At 41.5% G+C, this 25422-nt stretch overlaps 2 protein-coding genes across 11 annotated transcripts in view; one reads left to right on the plus strand and one right to left on the minus strand.

The window, feature by feature from the left end:
* Positions 1-17311, minus strand: part of LOC117409269 (tyrosine-protein phosphatase non-receptor type 13) — an 89628-nt gene extending 72317 nt beyond the window's left edge. For all 7 annotated transcript variants that reach the window (XM_059018773.1, XM_059018833.1, XM_059018790.1 and 4 more), the window contains exon 1: positions 16931-17311. The gene's annotated coding sequence lies outside the window, so the exon portion shown is untranslated. The remainder of the gene's footprint in view (positions 1-16930) is intronic.
* Positions 15453-25422, plus strand: part of LOC117409061 (mitogen-activated protein kinase 10) — a 94246-nt gene continuing 84276 nt past the window's right edge. For 2 of the 4 annotated variants that reach the window (XM_059019266.1, XM_059019206.1), the window contains exon 1: positions 17439-17457. Coding sequence is in view for 2 of the 4 variants with exons in the window: in XM_059019319.1 (XP_058875302.1) it covers positions 15467-15486; positions 16156-16229 (94 nt within the window). In the remaining 2 variants the exon portion in view is untranslated. Of the gene's footprint in view, positions 15487-16155; positions 16230-17438; positions 17458-25422 lie in introns of those variants that run through there. The other 2 variants (XM_059019112.1, XM_059019319.1) reach the window with 2 other exon arrangements.

Below are 25422 nucleotides of genomic sequence, written 5' to 3' on the forward strand. Positions count from 1 at the left end.
TCCCTGTACCCTTGAGCAAGGTACTTTACCTAGATTGCTCCAGTAAAAACCCAACTGTATAAATGGGTAATTGTATATCAAAATAATGTGTAAAAAAAATAATGTAATTGTATATAAAAATAATGTGATGTAACAATTGTAAGTCGCCCTTGATAAGGGTGGCTGCTAAGAAATAAATAATAATAATAGAAGGGGCTGTAGCATTCTGTGGCCTGTGGTCCAGACCATTCAGCACTGTGATGTCACAGTGGTCCGGACCGTAGTTAATGAATGATACAGCATTTGAGGTGAATTCTGAAAAAGTAACAGGGAGCTTAATGGATTAATCTTTCTAAACATCACTGCATCCCTTCATGCAACAGTATTATTATTAAATCATTATTAAATCTTTATTATAATAATAATAATAATAATAATAATAATAATAATAATAATAATAATAATAAATGTGTTTAGCAGAGACCATGTATTAAATGTTTTGTCCTATATACAGACACGATCAGAAACAGATTTTATTTTAAATCAAAGTTTACCACAGGGCAAACATTAGGTATGGTAATAATGACATCTCTTCAGCGAAACTCATGCCTCTACTAAGTGTGATTTAGTATTAAGTTGAACTTATTTAGAAAAAAGCATAATCGAAGTTGTGATGAGTCAAAGGGGTTTCGGTCTGTAATTCAGCCTCCCGACAGTAGAAGGTATCAAACCAACTCGGGACTTCCCTTACCAAGATCTCGTGACCATGACGAAAGTCATCTTTATGAGGGGCGGCACCTTGGTGAGGGGCGGAAGTACGAGTATGTAAATTCCAGCCACTGGAGTCACGTGAGGTTCAAGGACACCTGTCAGTTGGAATTGGTGTTCCACTGACTACCGGGGCGGGGCTTTGCATACTAAAGGGAACGTGCTACTGTGTCCGGGGTTGGTCCCACAAAGTGTAGGCGGAGGAAAGGCTGGAGGGAGAGAATCAGTGCCGGGTTCTTGTTGTTTTTATTTTTCACGGTCGGAAGCTTTACTCACGTTGTTCTCTTGGTTTTGATTCTTTTTCTTTTGTTTTATTCAGCACCTCACGAAGAGGACTAGGAAGCTTCCGATCCTTTCGTTTTGTTTCTCCAGCACGCCCTCCCTCGCATCCTTCTTTTGTTTGTTTTTTTTTCCGTGTAAATATTAATAAAGAAAAACTTTTTTACACGTAAAGTACTGTCTGGAAATTCCATTATTACTCACACGCCTCACACGTGGTGTCATTGTGGGAGATGGATCCAGCTACAGTCTTGGCAATGTTTAGGGAGCAGGAGGAGAAACGAGAGGAGAGGGAGATACGGCGCCAGGAACAGCTCGCCCAGTTCTTTGGACAGCTGGTGGAGAAAATGTCGACACCAGCATCGGAAACAGCGGTTGCCCGGATGTTTGCAACACAACCGAAGTTACAAAAGATGACTCCGGAAGATGATCCCGAGGCTTTTCTGGTCACCTTTGAGAGAGTGGCAGAAGCAGCAGGGTGGCCCAAGGAACACTGGGCCATGAAACTGGCACCTTGCTTGACAGGGGAAGCTCAAGCAGCGTATAGGGCATTAATGGCCACAGAGGCAGCGGATTATGCCAAAGTAAAAGAAGCTATTCTCTCACGCCTCGGGATCACAGAAGAAACATACCGGCGCCGCTTCCGGGAATACCAGCTGTCCGAGGGGGTGCGGCCCCGGGTTGCGGGACAGTATCTCCTGGATCAATGCACCCGGTGGCTGCAACCAGAAGAACACACCCCCCAAGAACTGGTGCAGAAGATCGCGATAGAACAGTTCGCGTCTATACTACCGCCAGGAAACCGGGAGTGGGTTAAACGGAATCAACCTACCACTCTCGAGAAAGCCATCATCCTGGCGGAGGCATATGAAGACGCGAACGAAGGCGCCGTCCCTGACCCCACTCCTGCCCCTAAGCCAACCCGGACCAACCAATCAATGAAGCCCAGAGGGGGTAACCAGACCTTTAGACCATGGAGGCCGAGGTTAGCCCCATCTTGGGCGAGAGGAAAACCCCCTAACCTGTCGGTCACTGACTCACAGGACAAACAAACTCCGTTGGTGCCTTCTACCCCAGTGTGTTACAGGTGTAATGAGACCGGACATATTGCCAGGGATTGTCCGATGATGGAGGTGGACCTGGCAAAAAGATCCTGGTCAGCGGTAACAGGTAGGAACATTGGGGAATGTCGGGAGGGCCCTTATCAATTAAGAGTACAGGTCGGGGATAAGAGTTCTTACGCATTTGCGGACTCTGGGTGTGCACAGACATTGATTCGACAAGCTCTCTTGGAGGGGGTAACCTGGGAGCCACAGGGTAAAGTGGCTATCTCCTGTATCCATGGAGAAACTCGGGTTTATCCCACCACTAAAGTTAAACTTACTGTTGATGGTTATTCAGCTTACGTTAAAGTGGCTGTAGCACAATGTTTGCCATACCCTGTTCTCCTGGGAAGAGACTGGCCGTTTTTTGATCGTATTTTAGGTCGGGAAATGGTCTTAGTTTCTACCAGGGGACAATCTAAGCAACGGGAGAAAACAATTGGCGAGATTTTCCCGTTGCAAACCGACCTGTTTAACCCTAAAATCCGCCCCAGAAAAACAAAAAGAGAGCGCCGGGTGGAAAAATATGAGGGAACTCTGAGACGACAAGGGGAGGTGTCTGACTCAAAAGTAAACCAATCTCTGAAACGGCAGGGTAAGGGAGTAGGTGTTCAGTGTGACCGGGGCTGCGAGGTTACTGATGTGGAAGGTCAAATAATACAAGATACTCCTCTCAGTGTACCTAACCATTGGGACCGAGATATTGACCTGGGATATGAACAACAAAATGATCCCACGTTACAATACGCTTGGAAACGGGTTAGATATGTTGAGGGGAAGGATATGCAGGAAGGACAACCAGTGGTATTTCCGCATTTTTCTGTATCTGGGCACTTATTATATAGAATAACCCGGGCTCCCGGGACGGGACAGCTCGTAAAACAGTTATTGGTTCCGGGGCCTTTTCAGTCGGAAGTCATGAGATTAGCGCATGACATTCCATTTTCAGGTCATTTAGGAACTGAAAAGACCCAGGAACGAATTCTGGCCCGGTTTTTTTGGCCAGGGGTTTACGGTCTTGTGCGGAAGTATGTATCTGAGTGTCCAGAATGTCAATTAGCTGCCCCGAAGTTAGTTCGCCCCGCACCTCTGGTCCCACTGCCCATTATTGGAGTACCGTTTGAGAGGATTGGTGTAGATTTAGTAGGCCCTCTGGAGGGAGCAGACTCAGGGTATCGGTATATTTTGGTAGTAGTGGACTACGCAACACGATATCCAGAAGCTGTTCCCTTACGCTCTATGAATGCAGAAGTAGTAGCAAATGAATTGGTAAAAATATTCTCTAGGGTGGGAATCCCGAAAGAAATTCTCACTGATCAGGGCACTAATTTTATGTCTGGCTGTATTCAGCAATTATACAAATTATTAAAAATTCGTTCAATTAGAACCTCAGGTTTTTCATCCTCAAATGGATGGGCTTGTTGAACGATTTAATCAGACTTTAAAAAGTATGTTGCGCCGCTTTGTAGATCAAGAAAAACGCAATTGGGCCAAGCTGCTTCCCTACTTACTTTTTGCAGTTCGTGAGGTACCACAATCTTCAACGGGATTTTCCCCGTTTGAGCTCTTGTACGGTCGGCAGCCGCGGGGTATCTTGGATCTCATAAAAGAAGGTTGGGAAGAACAGTCAAAAGAGTCTAAAAATGTAGTAAAATATGTGTTACAGTTACGTTGTTGTTTGCTAAATGGCAGGGTCCATTTGAGGTTATTCGAGCGATTGGAAAAGTAAATTATGAGATCCGACAGCCTGGGCGTCGGAAAGAAAATCAAATTTATCACGTTAATCTCCTCAAACCGTGGAAAGAACGGGAGGTCCATTTTATATTTCCTGCACAGGAGGGAGAGGACTTTGGACCCTCAATTGAGCCAGTGTCAGCAATTGGGGTCCCGATGGGGGAACAATTAACTCTTGATCAGCGCAGAGAGGTAAGCGATCTAATTAATATGTTTGCTGATGTGTTTTCTAACGTGCCTGGAAGAACGCATTTGATCGAACATGCTATTATCACTCCGCCAGGTCTAAGAGTCAGACAGAGACCGTATCGCATTCCAGAGAGTCGGAGAGATTCTGTTCGGAGGGAGGTGGAGTGTATGTTGAAACTTGGGGTAATTGAACCTTCCCGAAGCGAGTGGTGTAGCCCAATTGTACCAATAGACAAGCCAGATGGGTCACTACGGTTATGTATAGACTTTAGGAGGGTGAATGCTATCTCTAAGTTTGATGCATATCCCATGCCTCGAGTAGATGAACTCTTAGACAAGCTGGGGCGGGCCCGGTTTATTTCAACCTTGGACCTGACGAAAGGATACTGGCAGATTCCATTAACTAAAGCCTCTCGTGAGAAAACGGCATTTTCAACCCCAGACGGTCTTTTTCAATTTCGCACTATGCCGTTCGGACTTCATGGAGCTCCTGCTACCTTCCAGAGACTGATGGACAGGGTATTACAACCTCATCGAGAGTACGCTGCTGCGTATATCGACGATGTAGTTATTTATAGTTCTTCCTGGAAAGAACATTTGAATAGATTAGAAGCCGTCTTACAGTCTCTGAGGAAAGCGGGTCTCACAGCGAACATGGCAAAGTGCGCTATTGGAAAAGAAGAAACTAAATATTTAGGTTTCATAATGGGTAAGGGTAGAGTGAAACCGCTGGTTTCAAAAGTCCAGGCTCTGTTGGATTCACCGGTACCTACCACGAAAACCCAGGTGAGATCATTGTTAGGGTTGGCCGGTTATTACCGCCGCTTTATTCCACACTTTTCCACTATAGCCGCCCCTCTCACTGATCTCACTAAAAAGAACGCTCCAAATAAAATTAAATGGAGTGCAGAGTGTCAGACGGCCTTTGAATCTATTAAAACTAATTTGAGTCAGGCCCCAGCATTAGTAAGCCCGGATTTCAGCCGAGAGTTCATCCTTCAGACAGATGCATCGCAGACTGGTCTGGGGGCGGTTCTGTCCCAGGAGAGAGATGGTATAGAACACCCGATATTATACATCAGTCGGAAGTTACTGTCCAGGGAACAGAGGTATTCAGTAGTAGAGAAGGAATGCCTGGCAGTAAAGTGGGCTATGGAGTCCTTAAAATACTATCTTCTGGGACGACCCTTTGTACTCATCACAGATCACGCCCCTTTAAAGTGGTTAGACACAATGAAGGATTCAAACGCTAGGATTACGCGGTGGTACCTGGCGCTCCAACCCTTCGCCTTTCAAATAAGGCATCGTGCGGGTAAGTTACACCAAAACGCTGATTTTTTTTCCCGGGAGGGGGGGAAAAAGGGGGGGTTAGAGGTTTCCGAGTGTTCCTTCGGCTCCACTCTGAGGGGTGGGATATGTGATGAGTCAAAGGGGTTTCGGTCTGTAATTCAGCCTCCCGACAGTAGAAGGTATCAAACCAACTCGGGACTTCCCTTACCAAGATCTCGTGACCATGACGAAAGTCATCTTTATGAGGGGCGGCACCTTGGTGAGGGGCGGAAGTACGAGTATGTAAATTCCAGCCACTGGAGTCACGTGAGGTTCAAGGACACCTGTCAGTTGGAATTGGTGTTCCACTGACTACCGGGGCGGGGCTTTGCATACTAAAGGGAACGTGCTACTGTGTCCGGGGTTGGTCCCACAAAGTGTAGGCGGAGGAAAGGCTGGAGGGAGAGAATCAGTGCCGGGTTCTTGTTGTTTTTATTTTTCACGGTCGGAAGCTTTACTCACGTTGTTCTCTTGGTTTTGATTCTTTTTCTTTTGTTTAATTCAGCACCTCACGAAGAGGACTAGGAAGCTTCCGATCCTTTCGTTTTGTTTCTCCAGCACGCCCTCCCTCACATCCTTCTTTTGTTTGTTTTTTTTTCCGTGTAAATATTAATAAAGAAAAACTTTTTTACACGTAAAGTACTGTCTGGAAATTCCATTATTACTCACACGCCTCACAGAAGTGCACATAGATTCTGTGCTTTAGCTCCAACTCACTCCAAAGCCCATGCAAGTTCCTTTAGTTATAATACACCAGGAGCAGCATGCTAATACTAAAATAGATCTATGACTATTTGTTTTTCATTTCCATAGGTCTGTATGCCTTGTTGTAGTCCTTTTGAGAACTTGACTGTACACCACTCATAGATGTGGTTTAACAATTAAAACACAAAAGCATACCTAGAAAACACTTGATTTACAATCCAGTACTGTCAGAATTGTCATTTGGCAGACAGCAAATCCTGGATTATCCACTCTTCAGATTTGAAATACTTGGTGGATAACTGATTAAACCCTCTACAGCGTTTATGAGATTATCAATTGTTTACAGTAAACTGTAAAGAAAGATATAAAAAAACAACTCTGAAAAAACATTGACATGGCTTATTACCTTCATATTTAGTTTAAATCACAAAATGTTCTTTAAAATTCTGATTGTGGAAATACATCCAGTTTGCAAGAGCACCAGTGGTTCTTACACTGGGGTCCACAGAACAACTATAACCCGAAATATATTATTGTGTTTAATCTGAATACAAGTATTAACATTGTGCAGCTCTGAACTTTTAAGGGAACAAAAGACTCGCTCGCTGTCATGCAAATTAAAGTGCTGATCCTGAAGAGGTCAAACATACCTAACTTCCAATTCAAATAGAATGATGTCATTGTGCTCACACAGGGTATTGGTTGCAGTTATAACCCTCTTGGGAGTTTTATAATGCTTTTAGAAGAGCATCTTTACATTTGTTCCTACATTTTCAAGGTTTTTCAAATGATTTTCAGTTTTTATAATGAACCTGAAAAACATGTTTTACAATACTTTTATTATTATATATATTTTATTATTACTATTGTTTTTTTGTTTTTGTTTTTTTTCAATTGAATGCAAGAGGACCATCAAGAGGATGGGGCTAGGTTATCTGGATGGTCTGTAGAAATTTTTTTTTTTTTTCTTTTTGCCCACTTTATCCCAATTCACATGATTTCTACGTAAACAAAATAATGACACTATTAGTTTAATCTTCCTGAAAGACCTAATCCAGTATTTGGCTGGATAGCACCAAAACAGCAATTAGCAGCCCGTTTAGGGAGCACAGGATTTAGAGGGGATTAAAGTTGACCAAGCAAAATAATAGCTATCAAAATACTACTGTGTTTCTGATTTCAATTAAAATGTAGTCGGACTCTTTTTTGCTTTCATGGGAGAACAAGAGAGCTTGGAACACATAAAACCAATGGGTTGCATAACCATTGCAAAAAAAAAACTGCAGCAGTTTCTTTATCCAAAAAAGTATGAAATGATCATACAGATGTGCGGTAACAAAGACTTGCACTTCACAGTGTACCTTGCAGACCATGACTGGAATTGTCGTTTGCAATGATGCTTTTATTTTGGAAACAAATTAATTCAGATTCAGCTCTGTTGTTAAATAAGTTACAGATTCCTACAGCAGTAGAGTAATTTAAAGCATACAAACATAAATCTTTCTGCTGAATGTACAAGTGCAGCAATGCATCTGGGGTGCAGTCAACATCAGCCCAACATTTTTACAAAAACTGCAACCCACACAAATCTAAGAGGCTGTGTCTTAATTGGTTTCACTTTGAATTGTAAATGAGCCCAATCAACACAATGATCGTCAGCGCCTGGTTTCTGAACAGAGTTCAATCCAAATAATCAGTCTGTGCAGCTCTAACACACAAACTTAACACCTCACTAAGCATGTACAGTTTGTAATTCCAATATGGTGCTTTGAAGAACTTTAGCTTTTGTAGGTTTGTAAAAACAACACCAGTATCCTGAGGCACATTGAAGAAAGCTTTACCTCATCTACCCTCTTTAGTGTAGAGTACCTTTAACATTGCCCATAGGGATTTTACTTTAATTTCAAACATTACATTTTCCTCATTTTGGAATCTGTCCAATTGACCCAAATTGGCCAACGGTATTCTTGCTAACTAATTAGAACTTTTTAAATGTGAAAGTATTTTATAATAAGATTAGAATAAAGGATTAATTACATTCTATGTACCACTACAAAACAACATCCAGCTGACCCCCTTAGCCTAATTTGAACATTTCAACAGAACTTATCATGGAAAGGAAAGGCGGGTGTAGAGTTTCAAAACAATGACACAGAAAGCATGCAGAAAACAATTTTCTGGCTTGGTGTGCTTTACTGCACTGCCCCCGCAATTCAGAAACAGATCTATAACTGTTTGCACAGATATGGGGGGGTTTAATATGTAAACAGATTTTGTAGATTTTTATATTATATATATAAATAAAAATCACACAGTTGGTCAAAAGTTTACATATCCCTATGGAAATTTATAATTTCAAAAAACGTATCAAACAAATAATTTTAAGAAAACTCTTTAGCAAAAGTTTTGCTTTTGTGGATGAGGAATAAAAGTTACAAGAAATAGTCTACAATTATTTTTTGCAAAACTCCAAAAATGCTAATTCAGAAGTATTCATACCCTTTGATGCTATGATTATTATTATTATTATTATTATTTATTTCTTAGCAGACGCCCTTATCCAGGGCGACTTACAATCGTAAGCAAAAACATTTCAAGCGTTACAATACAAGTAATACAATAAGAGCAAGAAATACAATAACTTTTGTTCAAGTAAAGTACAAGTTTGACAAACCACAATTCAATAATACAGCAGGTAATAGTGATAGTTACATCAGGATATGATTAAATAGTGATAGTTACATCAGGATGTGATTAAATACAAAGTACTACAGGTTAAAAACTTGGCAGATTACAGTATTCTGAAGTACAGGATTAAATGCAGTAAAATAGGGGCTGATAAGAGCAAAATAAAGCACATTTACATGAAGGGTGATAGTGTCCCAGGATACAAACAGAGGAGTTCTACAGGTGCTCTTTGAAGAGGTGAGTCTTAAGGAGGCGCCGGAATGTGGTCAGGGACTGGGCAGTCCTGACATCTGTAGGAAGGTCATTCCACCACTGCGGAGCAAGGGTGGAGAAGGAGCGGGCTCGGGAGGCAGGGGAGCGTAGCGGTGGTAGAGCTAGTCTTCTAGTGCAGGCGGAGCGGAGAGGTCGAGTGGGGGTGTAGGGAGAGATGAGGGTCTGGAGGTAGCTGGGTGCAGACTGGTCAAGGCATCTGTAGGCTAGTACAAGAGTCTTGAACTGGATGCGAGCGGTGATCGGGAGCCAGTGGAGCGAGCGGAGTAGTGGAGTAGCGTGGGCAAAGCGAGGCAGAGAGAACACCAGGCGGGCAGCAGAGTTCTGGATGAGCTGGAGCGGACGGGTGGCGGACGCAGGGAGGCCAGCCAGGAGGGAGTTGCAGTAGTCTAGGCGGGAGAGTACCAGGGCCTGGACCAGGAGCTGGGTAGCATAGTTGGTGAGGAAGGGTTGGATTCTTCGGATGTTGCTCAGGAAGAATCGGCAAGTGCGTGCCAGAGTGGAGATGTGCTGGGAATAAGAGAGGCAGGGGTCCAGGGTGACTCCAAGGTTCTTAGCTGAGGAAGAGGGAGAGAGTGTGGTAGATTCCAGAGGAACAGAGATGGAGAGATCAGAGGAGGGGGAGGAGGAGGGAAAGAAAAGGAGGTCAGATTTAGAGAGGTTGAGTTTGAGGTGATGCGAGTGCATCCAGGAGGAAATAGCAGACAGACAGGTAGAGATACGGGAGGAGATGGTGGAGTCAGAGGTGGGGAAGGAGAGGAAAATCTGAGCATCATCAGCATAGAAATGGTATGAGAAACCATAGGATGCGATGAGGGGGCCCAGGGAGCGGGTGTAGAGAGAGAACAGGAGAGGACCCAAGACTGACCCTTGGGGGACTCCAGTTAAGAGAGGGTGAGGTGTGGAGGTTGCTCCACGCCAGGTTACCTGGTAAGTGCGGTTGGAGAGGTAGGAGGAGAACCAGGCCAGAGCAGTGCCAGAGATCCCCAGGTCAGCAAGAGATGATAGTAGAATAGAGTGATCAACAGTGTCAAAGGCAGCAGAGAGGTCGAGGAGAATTAGGACAGAGGAGAGAGAGGCAGCTCGGGCACATTTAAGTGAGTTGGTGACAGACAGGAGGGCGGTTTCAGTAGAGTGAGCAGAGCGGAAGCCAGATTGGAGAGGGTCAAGCAGAGAGTGGTTGGACAGGAAAGCAGAGAGCTGGCGGTGTACAGTCCGCTCGAGGGTTTTGGAGAGGAAGGGTAGGAGGGAGACAGGACGGTAGCTCTGGAGGGAGGTGGGGTCGAGGGTAGGTTTTTTGAGGAGGGGAGTGATAGAGGCTTTTTTGAAGGCAGAGGGGAAGATACCAGAAAGTAGAGAGGTGTTGAGGAGGGAGGAGATGAAGGGGAGTAGAGCAGGAGCAGCAGCTTGAAAGAGGTGAGTGGGGAGGGGGTCCAAGGCACACGTGGTGGGTTTGTGACCCTGGAGCAGGGAGGAGAGGTCAGAGTCTGAGAGGGGCAAGAAGGTGGAGAAGGAGGGTGAGTTAGTAGGGGTTGCAGTGGGTGTAGGAGTTGGAGCGGGAGGGGGTGCGGGGGAGGGAGAGGTGTTAAAGAGTTTGCGGATATCTGAAATTTTAGAAGAGAAGAAGGAGGCAAAGTCATCAGGGGAGATAGAGGAGGGAGGAGGAGGGGGGAGGGTTTAGGAGGGAGGAGAAGGTAGAGAATAGTTTACGTGGGTTGTTAGTGGAGGCTTGGATTACAGATTGGAAATAAGCACATTTAGTAGAGGAGAGAGTAGAGGAGAAGGAGGAGAGGAGAGTGCGGTAAAGGTCTAGGGCAGCAGGGAGTTTGGTTCTCTTCCATTTCTTTTCAGCAGATCGCAGTGTGATTCTTGCCGAGCGGAGCGCAGAGGAGAGCCAGGGATGGGGAGGGGAGGGGCGAGCAGGACGGGAGGTGAGGGGACAGAGGGAGTCGAGGGAGGAGGTGAGTGAGGAGAAGAGGGTGGAGGTAGCAGAGTCTACGGAGAGTTGTGAGAAGGAGTCGATAGGAGGGAGGTGAGAGAGAGCAGTGGAGGCAAGGACAGAGGGGGAGAGAGAGCGGAGGTTACGGCGAGAGGTGACAGTGGGGGTAGGAGGAGCAGGGAGAGGGGGGAGAGACAGAGAAAAAGAGATGAAATAGTGATTAGAGAGGTCCAGGGGGGTGACAGAGAGGGTGGAGGGGCAGCAGGCCCTGGAGAAGGTGAGGTCCAGTTGACGGCCAGCTTTGTGGGTAGGAGGGGACGGAGAGAGACAGAAGTCGAAGGAGTGCAGGAGAGGGAGGAATCCAGCAGAGTGGCTGGGGTTGGAGAGATGGATGTTGAAGTCACCCAACAGGACAGTCGGGGTAGACAGGGAGGGGAGGGAGGAGAGTAGATAGTCGAGTTCATCCAGAAAGTGAGTGAGAGGCCCAGGGGGGCGGTACAGAACAATGAGCAGGAGTTGACAGGGAAAGGTTAGTTGGACTGCATGAAATTCAAAGGTACTGACAGAGAGCGAGATGAGATCGGAGGGGACCGAAAAGAGTAAGGAGGGAGAGAGGAGAAGACCCGTCCCACCTCCCCGTCCAGTGAGACGCGGGGTATGGGACAGGACGTAGAGAGAGGACAGGGCAGCAGGAGTAACAGTGTTATCAGGGGACAGCCAGGTTTCAGTGAGAGCAAGGAAATCGAGCGAGAGGTGGGAGGCAAAGGCAGAGATGAAATCAGCTTTGTTAGCAGAAGAGTGTGCGGGAGGGGGGGAGAGGCAGAGAAATGAGGTTAGAGGGGTTGGAGGAGCAGTAGCGGAGGGAGGGCAGAGGACGAGGACGGGAGGACAGAACAGGGATGTTCTGTCCTCCCGTATTGTCAACAAGGTGCTAGAAACTTCAATATGATAATGCTGAACCTAATTCTAGAAAAGTCTAGAAAATGCTGGATTGTAGGCGAGTATAAAAGGGTTAGGCATAGGATGATTGCTGTCATTACCAATAAGTCAATATTGGAAAAAGTAAAGCGCTATCTGAAAACCTTAGGCAGAGCATTATTTACTGTCAAAGCTGGAGAAGGATACAAGATTTCCAAGCATTTGAGTATCCCACTTTCAAATATTGTTTCTATTATCAAGAAGTACAAGACTCATGGTACTATCACAACGCTCCCTCAGTCTGGCAGAAAGAAGGTTCTTTCACCAAGAACAAGTAGAAGAATTGTGAGGAAGGTTAATAACAATCCAAGATTGACTGCCAAAGATATTCAAAGTGAATTGGCTGCAAGTGGGACTGGGGTTTCCATTTCAACCATAGGTGGAGTATTGCATGAGGTCTCAATGGTCGTAGGCCAAGGAAAAAGCCACTCTTAGGAAAATGTCACAAGGACAACTGCTTAAAGTTTGCAAATCGGCATTTGAATGATCGATATGTGTTCTGGTCAAAGGTTTTGTGAAGTAATGAAACACAAATCTAGCTATTTGGGCAAGCTGATAGTTGTTACGTTTGGCGAAAGTCTGGCGAGGCATACAAAAAGAACACCATGGAGCATGGAGGTGGTAATGTCGAGCATGGAGCTGGTAATATCCTTCTATGGGGCTGTTTTTCCTCTAATGGCACAGGAAATTTAGTTCCAATACATGGTAAAATGGATTCCATAGCATACCAAAAGATACTGGCCAATTATCTGAAACCCTCCGCTACAAAAATTGGTTTAAAAGCACAACTGGACGTTCCAACACGACAACGATCCAAAGCACACATCAAAATCTACTTCAGGGTGGTTAAAGAAGAATAAAATCAAGGTTCTGGAATGGCCTTGTCAAAGTCCCAATATAAATCCGATTGAGAATCTTCAGTATGAGTTAAAGTAAGCTTTGCACAAGAGAAGTCCTCGGACTTTGGATGAACTGGTACAATTTTGCGTTGAAGAATTGACAAATATCCTAATCGTTTAAAAGAGGTTATTAATGCTAAAAGGTGCCTCAGCTAAAGGAAGTGAACAAAACAATGGAAACACCTGGGTAAATGAGGGACACCAAGTATATTGAAAGCAAGGGCTTCCACACAGCTGTGGCATTAATTAAGCAAGTAACATCCCAGCATGCTTAGGGTCATGTATAAAAATGCTGGACAGGCCTGGTTGCCTAGAATTATGGCTAGCATGGCTGCAAGAGGAGACCTCAGTGACTTTGAAAGAGGGGTGATTGTTGGGGTGCGTTTGGCAGGAGCTTCAGTGACCAAGACAGCTCAACTTGCTGATGTTTCACGAACAATGGTGCCTAAGGTGATGTCGGCATGGAACTCCGAGGGAAAGACATTATCAGCAAAGGGCAACAGTGAGTGGAAGCGCATACTCCAGGATCGTGATATCTGTGCATTAATTCGAAGTGCAAGGCAAAACAGACGAACAACTGCAGATCAATTGACTGCAAATTTCAACCTGGGCCACAGATACCAGTGACCCAGCGCCCTATTAAGTGACTTTACATTGGTGTTTCCATTTTTTTGTTCACTACCTGTAGCTATTAATTTCATTTTCCTTGTCTGTGTATGAATACTTTTGAATTTGCATTTTTGGAGTTTTGCAAAAACATTGCTGAAATAAATTGTAGACATCTATTTCTTGTAACTTTTTTTCCTCATCCACAAAAGCAAAACCTTTGCTTAAAAAGATGTTCCCTATAATTATTTGTTTTCAAGAAATTTCTAGAAATTATAAATTTCCATTGAGGTATGAAACATCTTTATATTATGTTGAATAATATACAGAAATATCCACCTCACTGGTTCTCACTCTCTGCCACCCATTTGTGCTAATAAGGAAGTTGCTATGGGGACCGTGACATGTATAGCTAGGAATTGCCAAACGACCTACTCTCTGATTACTCTCACTGTTCCCAATCAGAATCACACACCCGAAGCTGCCTTGGAGAGAGAGAGAGATATGAAAGATTGTTGGTTAGTTAGTCATGCTGTAAATCAACATTTTTATGTTGGGTGTGCAAGGAGAATGGCTTGAAATAAGCAAGCCACACACACACATATGCACACACGCTCATTATTGGCTTCCAGATAGTTTAAGACAGCTAATCTAAAGGCTTTTATACTCGGCCACACACTTCCTAATGTAATTGAATTTGTTATCACCAACTAGGCTACCTGTTTACTGTTTATTTCAAATGAAGCACTCATTTTGATGGGTGGTTGATGGGTTTGATGTGTGGTTGATGGGAGACCAAGGAACCAGGGAACTCAGTACCCGAAACAGCGGTCATATTTAGCTGTCCACGCGCTCTGTAGGTTTGCGAGTACTAAGAGACCGGTTGGTGCCATCTCAGGATAGCTTTGAAAAAACTCCCTCAGAGCCTGTGTTCTGAGATGATTGCCAGTAGAAAACTAGGCAACTGTTGTCATAATTGTCTGGTTCTGATTTTGTCAGTGAGAGAAAAGACAAATATCTCGTTCTTGGAGTGATCTGTTAAGAATATTTCAACAATCAAAAATATCTGCCATGAAACCATGCCAAGCCATCCATTTACACAAGCTTTTCGTTTTTTTTTCTTTTTTTTTTTTTTTTTTTTTTACTGCTGATCGGGTCGTTGTTGTCGGTACTTCTTTTGCTGCAGTCCCACTCGATTCCCCTTCATTACTCCTGTTTCAAACACTTTTCTTCAGAAAACTGTCAATTGTTTGATATTTATAAAACAACTTTTTGAACTCCCATCACAACAAAAAATCATAGACTACAGAAGCGCATCCCGCTACATGGCAAGTTGCTAGGTAACTATTTCAGAACTTTCAGACAAAGGCAGGTAGGGCGAAGGACTCATTGGGAGTACAACTGATTAAAAAGTGGCAATAATAATAACACAATAACGTACCTGCTTCATAAACTAAAATGTTTATATCTTTATTTTGCAGGTATTCGACTCAACTTCGTTTTAACCCCTCCAGCTTTACACTCCTCCCTTTTCTATTTTGATGCCAGCTGCTGTGCTCCGCGTACGAACACCGGAAATCGACAGCTTGAGACTAGTTTGACAGATAACCGTTTAACCTATTACATCCCTAGTTAACAATGGGCACAACACTTAAAGATGAACATAGTAATTGTCAGTTGTATCAATACATATTTTTAATTGTATTAAATAAATAAAAACAATAAAAAAGAGTATCTTATCTTCTTTGGTCCTGCATTGTGTACAAACAATAAAAAGGTGGATACATTAAAGTGCAAACCTTTAGTGGTGATGGATACAATTACACATTCCCATTTAAATAAAGCAGACATTATCCAATCACAACTGTCTGGAGAAGTGCATTTAACACACATGACTGCAGATTACATAAACAGCAGAACAGTTTAGAAGTCAGATGTAGTGAATGTGAATGGTGTACTCACACTGAGATTAAATCATTGTGTAATCAAAGAGACTGACAATGAACTACCATGCTTGTGGGTATGTATATTAAAAACCATTCAAATGAACTGGCTACTGAAAAAAAAAAAAGTTTACACTTTTGTCCTTATAGGTGCATTCTTATTCAGGTTCCACTCTAAAAGGGGCCTGGCAGTTTGCAAATACAGTGCAGCCCTGTGCTAAAAAAAAAAACACCCCAAAACACATATGCATGGTATATATATTTTTTCTTCAGATTTATACCTTTAAAATGTAAGTCATTATAAAGACGTTGTGGTAATATGCAACATTCCACTGGATGTATGTTAAACAGAAGAAAGGCATGGCTTTGTTTTGTGAACTGCTGCGCTAAACATTTCCACTAAAATGAATCACAACAAATCTACTGCCAAAAGTATTTTTCTGCTGGCCGGCTCTGTTCCTCAACAGCTTTTAAGTATCTTAAAGCAAAATGTTCTATTTAAATATCACTTTTTTTTTTTTATCAAATATTACTCTATTATGAAAACTGACCAGTAGTTTGTTGAATAAATTGGCGTAATAAGTTTCTATCGCCTGGTTAATCCGATGTTTCTTTAACTACAAACCGCAGTTTAAATAAAACATTTCACATTTTAAAAGCAGATCTGCAACACGGGACACAAACAGATGGTCATTAACATTTACTGTTGCTTTCTTGTTTTTTGTTTTTTTTGTGGATTAACAAAGGGAGACCACTAAGAATACTCAACCCATTCCACCTAGAAAATCATGGGGACTGTTCCAAGTTATTCACTTTCCAGGTATGTGTTTCTACAGGCAATAACAGGACACGATTGCAGACTGTGTAATTGCATGACCTGCTGTACACATGGAGACGTGTTGGAAACAAAACACTTTCAGGGAAAGTTATAGATTATATTTATATTTAAGCACTTAAGACACTGGTTTGGGAAACACGTATGTCATAGGAACCGAAGACAACTATTATGAATGACTGGTGTGGTAAAAGTACATTTTGTACTAAATACATGTCTCGATCTGGTCCAGTTCAGCCACGAGCTGAACACTTCAGTGTTACTAAAGTTACAAAACAACCGTTTGTTTTTTTCAAGACTCCAAGCTGAGACACCACACAAATCATGATTATATAGTGACCAATGTTTTCACACACAGCCACAACTTCAACACTACAGCACACTTATCAAAGCGCAAAAATAACATAAAACGAGTAAGATAAAATAAAAACACACCCTTTCATTGCGGTTAATGCAGATTAACAAAATACACATATGTGTTGTCACTGCTGTGTATCTGTTAAAATTTAAGTTTGAAGTTTCTCTTGTAAACAATAGGCTACCAAATACCATTCACATCTTACCGGAGTTAGTTTCAGCAGTTTGTTTTAAGCAGTTTGTTTGTCTCACGCCAATAATAATAATAATAATAATAATAATAATAATAATAATAATAAAACAATTACGTGCAATAAACTCAAACTTACCTTATTTTCAAGTGTTTATATAATCCACAATCCAAATTAAAAACGGCTGTACTTTCTGCTACAATGGCAGTGGCTGCGCAGAGGGATGAGACACAGCATCACTTCTTAAAAAGGGAGAGCGCGGGGTTGTGAAATCAGCAACAGGTTTCTTTCAGAAGCTCACCCCCATAACCGTATCCCACAAACAGTCAAAACGATCCTTGTCCGAATTAAAATATACACCGAAGCCACCTTTATCCGAAAGGTTGCAAATTGTGGTTCTATTTTATTCGCATTAGATAGGCGTGTCTATGTGCTTCGAGGTTGTAAGATTGTTAGATTGTAACCAGTGTTACATCAAGCGTTGTTCTTCTCTGGCTTGGGCCCGGCTGGGAGTGTAACTAGACACCGCACTCCAGCAGTTGATTGGCTCAACGCGGTAAGCAGGGAACACAGGGTAAGAGGCGTTTCTATAGAAACCCCCGTCTGCAAGAAAAATAGGAGGACACGTTTTGTGGGATGAGCTTCTTCCTTGAGGCTGTCTTGTGGTAAGCTATTCAAGTAAAGCCATTAGCGTGGCTTATAAATTAAACGAGTTATGGTGGAAAACGAAAGAACAACCCAGTAGGCTAATGTTCAAAACAGTCAAATCGTTCTTTACGTTTGCCTACATAATTCTCAAGTATCGATTGACGTGGCAGGGTATTGGTAATAATACCTGTACGAGTGTATTACGCGCCCGCGGTATATTACCACTATGTGCTTAATTGTTTTACATGGACTTTTTTAAAATTCTAGGCCTAACCATGTTCAACATAATAACTGTTACTAGGATATGCTAACAATATAATTAATGTACCAATACGTGTTTCCTAAAAAAAATTATACAGTTAATTTATAGCATCTTACACCACCAAGTTGCAGCAAGAGCAGTAAGCATGTATGCATGATGTTTAGAGCATGGTTTTGGACAGTGTATTTTAAAGGTGGAATAAACAATAGTTAACCTTCCTATTTATTGATTTTTTTACAAAAATAACTAAAAACTTCAGGTAAAAAAAAAAAAAGTCATGTGTCAGACTGTCAAAAGTCAAACTGTGGTAGACGTACCCCAGCGGTACGCAGGAAAAACTGTGTAATGGCGGACATTTTTGGCATTTTCGTAAGACTTGCCATACTCAGACAAAGCTTTCAACGCATTGCGAATTCCTTTTAATTTCTGGCGTGAAACGGCACGTGACGCTAGTTATTTTCACAAAACAAAAAGAGAGGCTGTGCGGTGCAAGACAATAACGCATCAACGGGACAGTTGGGCTCACCGCCCTGGCGCGCACGTTTTGCAAACCTCCAGAGGTACCAATGAGAACAAAGATACACAAGAGACAGTGACGTACGGAGCCCTCACCACCAATCACCATACATTATATTTAGGCCTTAACCTTATGGTCACGTGCACATTCTTCTAGGGTTTGTAAGCATTTTTTTTACATTTTGTCACAATTTGCAATTCTATTTTAAATCCTCCGTATCTTAACTGTAATACAGTACATATTTAAATCCCGTGAACAAGCCTCAATTCCTAATTGTAATCTCGTTTTAAATCTCGTAAACGGAGTAGTTGGGGTGGGTTTAAGTATTCAGAACGAAACAATGATATATACACGTCAGGAAGGCGGGACATTGCCCAGCAGTGAAGTGAATTGAATAACCATTTCCAGTGTTTTCCCGGTGTTTATTGGCTATACACCGATTTATTTATTCAAGTATTCACCGAAAGAGAAACAAAAAAACAGTGACTTCCATGTTCCAAATGTCCACTGAAAAACGTGAAGCACAAAACACATTACATTTTGACCTGACAGAGGCGTTTGTTAGCGGAAATATCCCTCTTGAAAAATTGACAACTAAAAAGTAACGTAAATTCTTCAGTGAGTGTATCAAATGGTGGAGCGATTCCTTTATCAGGCCATCTGAGACATGAATACTTACCTAAAGTTGCCAAGTATCACAAGCAGGAGATTATGGAATTGGTAAAACAGTCTGGTTGCTTGTCAGTGGTCACTGACGGGTCAACTGATGCCCAAGATCAGTATGTGTTACACATTGTATTTGTTTTGCAAGGTCTAAATGGTGAACATGCATCTGACATAGAACTGAAAGCTTTCCTTGCAGATACACTTTACCTACAGGCTGTTAATTACAACACCATTTCACAAGTTATTGTGCATAGGGCCCCCAAAATATGGGTTAGCGTAGGGCACCGTCGTCCTTTATCCGGCCCTGATTCTAACAGTACATTTCAACCAGAATCTATCTAATACTGTATTGTATATCACCTTAAATATCATTTTCTGCCGATCCACTGTGAAAAGGATAACAATGAGTTATAGAGCAGCTATGCATTCAGGTACCATTCTAAAACTAGTACAATGTGCCGCCACACTTTTTTTGGTGTTTGAATTATATTCTGTGAGAACCGGGTTCAAATGAAACACAGGAGTCAGCGTGCAGTCAAAGATTTTTTATTTTCTCTCTCTATTTCTCTGGTTTCTAGCTCTTCTGTCGACTGCTCACACACATAATAACCAGCCGGTAGCGCAGTGCCCATTTTAATAACCGTAGCTCCACCCATGCCCCACGCACAGATATGAAGGAAGGAGAAGAAAGTAGAACGCATTCATTAATATTACTATAGGGAGTATGTGCTGTTTTTGTAAGTCAATGTGCATACAGATACTAAAAAAAATAATAAAAAAAGTTTCATCTACCAAATCCTTTGTGACCCCCAGTTTGAGAACCCATGCTTTAGAGCAGGGGTGCACAGTTCCGGTCCTGGAAGGCCGGTGTCCCTCCTGGCTTTTGTTCCAACCTTGCCCTAAATTACTTAATTGGACCAATTATTACCAATTATTGGTCTAATTAAGTAATTTAGAACACAGTTGGAACAAAAGCCAGGAGGGATCCGGCCCTCCAGGACCAGAATTGTGCACCCCTGCTTTAGAGCATACATGTATAAATAAAGTTACCTGGGCAGGAGCAATATTAATAGTCTCTTCTGAAAGTCAATCCCTCATTGCTGTCTCGCTGTCGTTTAATTTCTTCCATTTTCCACCTTCTGTGGCAAACAAGACATTTCCCTTTGACTCATCATGCAGTCAAAAAAGTGGAAGACATATGGAGCATATAGACCAGGGGTGGCCAACCCTGGTCCTGGAGAGCCACAACCCAGCAGATTTTATAGGTAACCCTTAATCACCAATTTCAAAAGACTTTAATTTTGATTAGTTAAGCAGTATTTTTTCAATTTAAGTAGTATTTGTTCAATTAAGTAATTTAGAGATCATTTGGAACAAAAACCTGAACACCCTGCAGCTCTCATGGACCAGAGCTGACCACTCCTGATTTAATTGAACACATTAACTTGCTAAATTGATCAACAGCTGGCATTCTTCAGAAATGGATGATTTAAGGATTACCTATAAAACCTGCTAGATTGTGGCTGTCAAAGACCAGGGTTGTGGGGCTAACTGTTCCTGTTCATTGCCCAGCCACGAGGGGCTGCCCCCCCCTTGCCCCACAGCAAATGACACCCCTGGAAGGAGATTACCCCTCAAAAACATTGTTGTTTTTCATTTGTCATGGATACTATTCTGCATGAATTTTAAAACAAAAAACAATGACATGCCAGCCCTGTCACTATCTTGTTTGAGATAGAATGACACAATAATTGAAATAACTTTCACCCACAAGCAGGGCCAGATTAACTCATAGGCTAATAAGGCTATAGCTTTAGGCCCTCATATTTTGTAGACCCTCCATTCCATATTGAATTAACATCTGAGTGATGGTAGCGTGGCCATCGGAATTTTTTTGTCTCATTAGATATTGCTTTGTACAAATAGACGACATTAGCGACACAAATTGTAGCACCCTCATGATCAGTTAGCAAACTACTCACTTAGTATTCAGCCTTCACTAGTTGAACACTCTCTCTTCGGCAGCAACCCATTTTTCAAGCCATTTCAATCTTGACTCTGCCTGCGTTTTCATTTCCTTTATTTTGGCGATCGCGTTTGCTTGCTTCATTGTATATAGAGCTATTTATTTCTAGTTTACTGTATAGATATTTTACATTCTGAAGATTTTATTTAACCGTATTTGTAATCATAATTTTGGAACCTTGTGGCCAGACGAATCCATTCTTCGGAAGGCAAGGTAAATTTCCATGTTTTTATTAAGTTTATTTTAAGATTTTCGAATCTTTATGTTAAAAGTTAACGATTACTATAATAAACCATTTAATAGTTTTTATTTTTATGATCTAAAAAAATAAAATCAACAACATTTTCTAACAACTAAATCACCGGAAAATGCTATGAAGTTGTAGATCTTGTAAAGTTTAATATTTTAAGATATTTACAATTTTTGTGTAGGACTAACCGTTTTCAAGAAAATCGTGATTGAAATTTTCATAGCTGTGTGTATAATACCTGTATTGCCCTTTACATAAAATTGGATTATTTAAACTTCTTTTGCGTATAGAATTTGAAATATTTTGCTAGCAATACCTACTATTATTAAATAGATTGTCTTCCCTTATTAATAAACTGTGGAGTGAGTATTAATTGAGATAATTTCAGTTTTCAGTACATGATACATGATGCCTTCATAATTTCTTTTTGCAATATGTAATACATACTTAGGCCCTTCCCTCCTATTAGACTTAGGGCCCTCATAACCTTAATCCGGCCCTGCCCACAAGCCTCAAGTTCTACATTGTTCTACATTGGATTCCTTTGTAAAAGTTGACCACAATATGTTTGCCTTTTACCATGCTTTTCATATGGTTATACTATGCATTTACCAAGGAAAAAATGAACAGAATATACACTAACCTACTTCCATAATTTCCCTATGTAAAATAAACTCGAGTAGTAGTTGTTTGCTGCTGTGGGATATTTCCCTACATTATAATTGTCAGTGTATTTTCTACATAAAATTAAATGCTCAAATGATGCTTTAAAAACCAAATATTTAAATTAAGTTACCTGGGTATGCTGACAATGATAAGTTATACACATTTTTTTAAGATTAATTAATTAAGGGGCTCACGAGTGGCGCATCCAGTAAAGGCACTCCGCGTGGAGTGCAGGATGCGCCCTATAGCCGGGAGAATGCAGGTTTGAATCCAGGCTATGTCATTGCCAACCGTGACCGGGGTTTCCCAGGGGGCGGCACACAATTGGCTGACCGTCACCCGGGTAGGGAGGGCTTAGGTCGGCAGGGCAATGCACTGTTCACCGCGCACCTGTGACCCCTGTGGCTGATAGGGCCTGCGGGTCTGCAGTGGAGCCATTCAGATCTGTGTTGTCCTCCGGCACTATAGGTCTGATGGCTTCGCTGTGGATCTGCAGTGCGAAAAATGACGGCTTGGCAGAACACGTTTCGGAGGATGCTTGTTTCAGCCTCCGTTTCCCGAGTTGCTGGGGGGTTGCAGCGGTGAACCGGGATTAATAATGACACAATTGGTGATTCCAGATTGGGGAGAAAACTGGGGTAAAAATCATTGGCAATGACTACATTTAAAAAAATATATATAAAAAAGTTTCATTAATTAAAATCATGCACCAACTGACTTCACTGTACTCAGCACTGAGTCTCTGAGGTACACTGCCCGATGTGATCGTCGCATAACACACTAGCCGATGAAAAATATTAAACATGTTTAAACTTTGCAAGCCGACTGAAATCAATCAATTACAACACAGTTTTTCAGTCATGTGGGGAAGTGTGTTTTTTCGATGCGATTTTACAGGATCGATGTTGAAGCCGGGCACTGCGCAAAGTAGCTTGGGCATGAAAACACAATAGTAGTTGTTGTTGACTAACTTTATGAATTGTTCAGTCTCTCAACCAATCAAAATGCTGGATTCACAAAGATTTCTATTTGTCTTTTTTTTTTTGCGAAGAGTGTAATTTCGTTAATTGATAAGGACATCACAAAGTAACTTGTATCTTATGATTAAAACAAGTAGAGACAATATAATATGCATGTTCTGTACTGCTGCTGCTGCTGACAGGAAGTTTGCAAGCTGAATACACCGGCAGTCAATCAATGCTGGCCTGAGTGATCAGTGGTAATGCTCATGATGCTCTGTTGGAGTGAGAATTTGCTGTTGCTTTATCTTGCTACTGCCACTGTTTGCTCCATTCATGGCTTGTTGTAGCATTCTGAAGTGCAAACAATGTGAGGTATAGTATTCTGGAATTAATCCGCGAACAATCCCTATGTGAGTTAACAGACTGAAACCACATACTAGGAGATGTAAGAAGAACACTCAACAATCTTTCTTGGTGACAGTTGTGGTGAACCCTAACCCCAGTAGAAACTGTCGCCCTAATCACCAGCAAAATGTTGTTGCTCAGCGCAAGCCTTAATGCCAAAGTAAAATCAAATGAGGTTAATGCATTACAAACTCCTCCTTGGAAGCATTCCACTGAGCCTCGTGATGTATGGCAGCAGTTCCTTCAACAACCTCTTTCATCAACACGGCCCTATCTTTGATCGGACAAATCCTTCAATGGAAAAATACACAGGCACAGGCATTACGTGATCTATGCAAACAAATAAGGTAATTCCTTATATCCCTTCTGGTCAATGTTTTATTACTTTTTAGAAATGATAATTGTGTGAACTCTATGGAGTTTGAGAAGTTGCCCTGCCATAACTTAAAAAAAACCCCCAAAAAACATATATGCATTACATAAATGAAACAAAAGCTGCTCAACTCCTGGTATTATTTAAAATGTAAACAAAACAGGAAGAGTTGCTACATGGGTTATCTTTCAGATCGGTGGTGAAAACAGTTTGGTGTAAAAAAAAAAAAAGAATGTCAAACAAAAACAGATTAAAGAATGAAAGCCATATAATATCTATGCAACCACTCATTTCTTGTACATGACTTAACCAAAGCTGAAACACATCTGATACAATTTTGTGTACTTGTTTAGTGTAGATATCTAATATAACTCAATCGGTAAGTTATATATATATATATACAAATCATCATCAAAGCTATCATTATTATATCAAGGAAACAGCCATTAAGAAAAGAACACTTCATATTATGATTAAAATGTAATGATCGCACAAACAATGATTTCTCTTTCTGTACCATCCTAGAAAAAGCTATGAGTGTAGCAATCAGCACTGCAGGGAAATCATGTTTCCTTTAGTACAGGAAGCAATTTTCTCCCAAAGACTTCCTCTCGGTATTTGGTCTTGGTGTTTCCACTGCCAGAAATACACTGCATATATACCTCTAGGGTTCCCCCTTGTGGTATTTACTGCTCGCTTGCTTTTCAGTTGCCCTGCTGTAACTAAGGGAACACAACATTACCAACATTTTGAACAGAACTCTTTTATTTGTTATCTTGATTTTCTTGTGTGAATATCAATTTATTCATGAAGTAACAAATAATATTCAGTGTTTACTGGGGGGCTGGAGAGAAATGCAGAGAGTAGATACAATATTATCATTGAACAATCAATTACAATGTAGCTGTAAACTGTGTGTTTTACTAAACCAACAACTTTAAAAATGTACATGGATCGACAGACCAAGGTGGTGACAGAATTGAGGAACAATATATATTGACCTTTTTTTTATTATGTTTTTCTAAAAACCATTCCATGTCAATTTGGGCAATTCCATTGAGAATTTCCTTAAGCACCTCTTAATCTCTATAAAATTAGATTGTTAAAAAATGTTGCATGCTGGGAATCTATCTATTTTCCATTATTAGTTGATAAGGTAAGTAGAGAGAGAAAATTGAAACCCCTGTTATTTCTGTAGACATTATCTGAGGGTGCTAGAACAGAACTGATTTCTTCAAAAGTACAGCCACCGTGTGTAATTGTACTAACTAAAAACACTGGACTGTAATAATTATATTAATATTAGTTATTTAAATTGACCCAACCATCTGCGGTTGATCCCAGTTCAGCCCTGGTTTCTGGCACCTGTATTCATCCCATCCCAACTGCAATAAAAAATAACCCACTAACAAAGCAAAGGGCTTGGGTTACTGAACCAAGTCAGCTCTTACTCAGCATTGAACCCCAGATAGCATTTTGTATTATTATTATGAGTGAACAACAAAGGAACCTTGATTAGGCAGCCACAGATATTATTGCACTAAACCCTTTGCAGCTGCATAAAAAGGTAGATGCAGAACTTGTTGTTTCAATGAAACAATAAAAGCACCCTTGTAAAAATAGAAGGAACCTCTAGGGACCCCAGAATAAAATAGATTTTTGCTTAGATGCCTAAAATTTATTTTTTGGTTTTAAAGTTTTGTTGTTAAGAATGTTCAACAGCCTATGCGGTTTACTGAAAATCTCTTATTTAACACGTTTGTCAAGAAATTAAATGGTGTAAATTTTAGCAAAGACGGACAAACCAATGAACAACAATAGGTATGCAGTATTTATTTGACCTACACAGTAGTGG

This window comes from Acipenser ruthenus, chromosome 1 (genome assembly GCF_902713425.1).
Source record: "Acipenser ruthenus chromosome 1, fAciRut3.2 maternal haplotype, whole genome shotgun sequence".
Lineage (NCBI taxonomy): Eukaryota > Metazoa > Chordata > Actinopteri > Acipenseriformes > Acipenseridae > Acipenser > Acipenser ruthenus.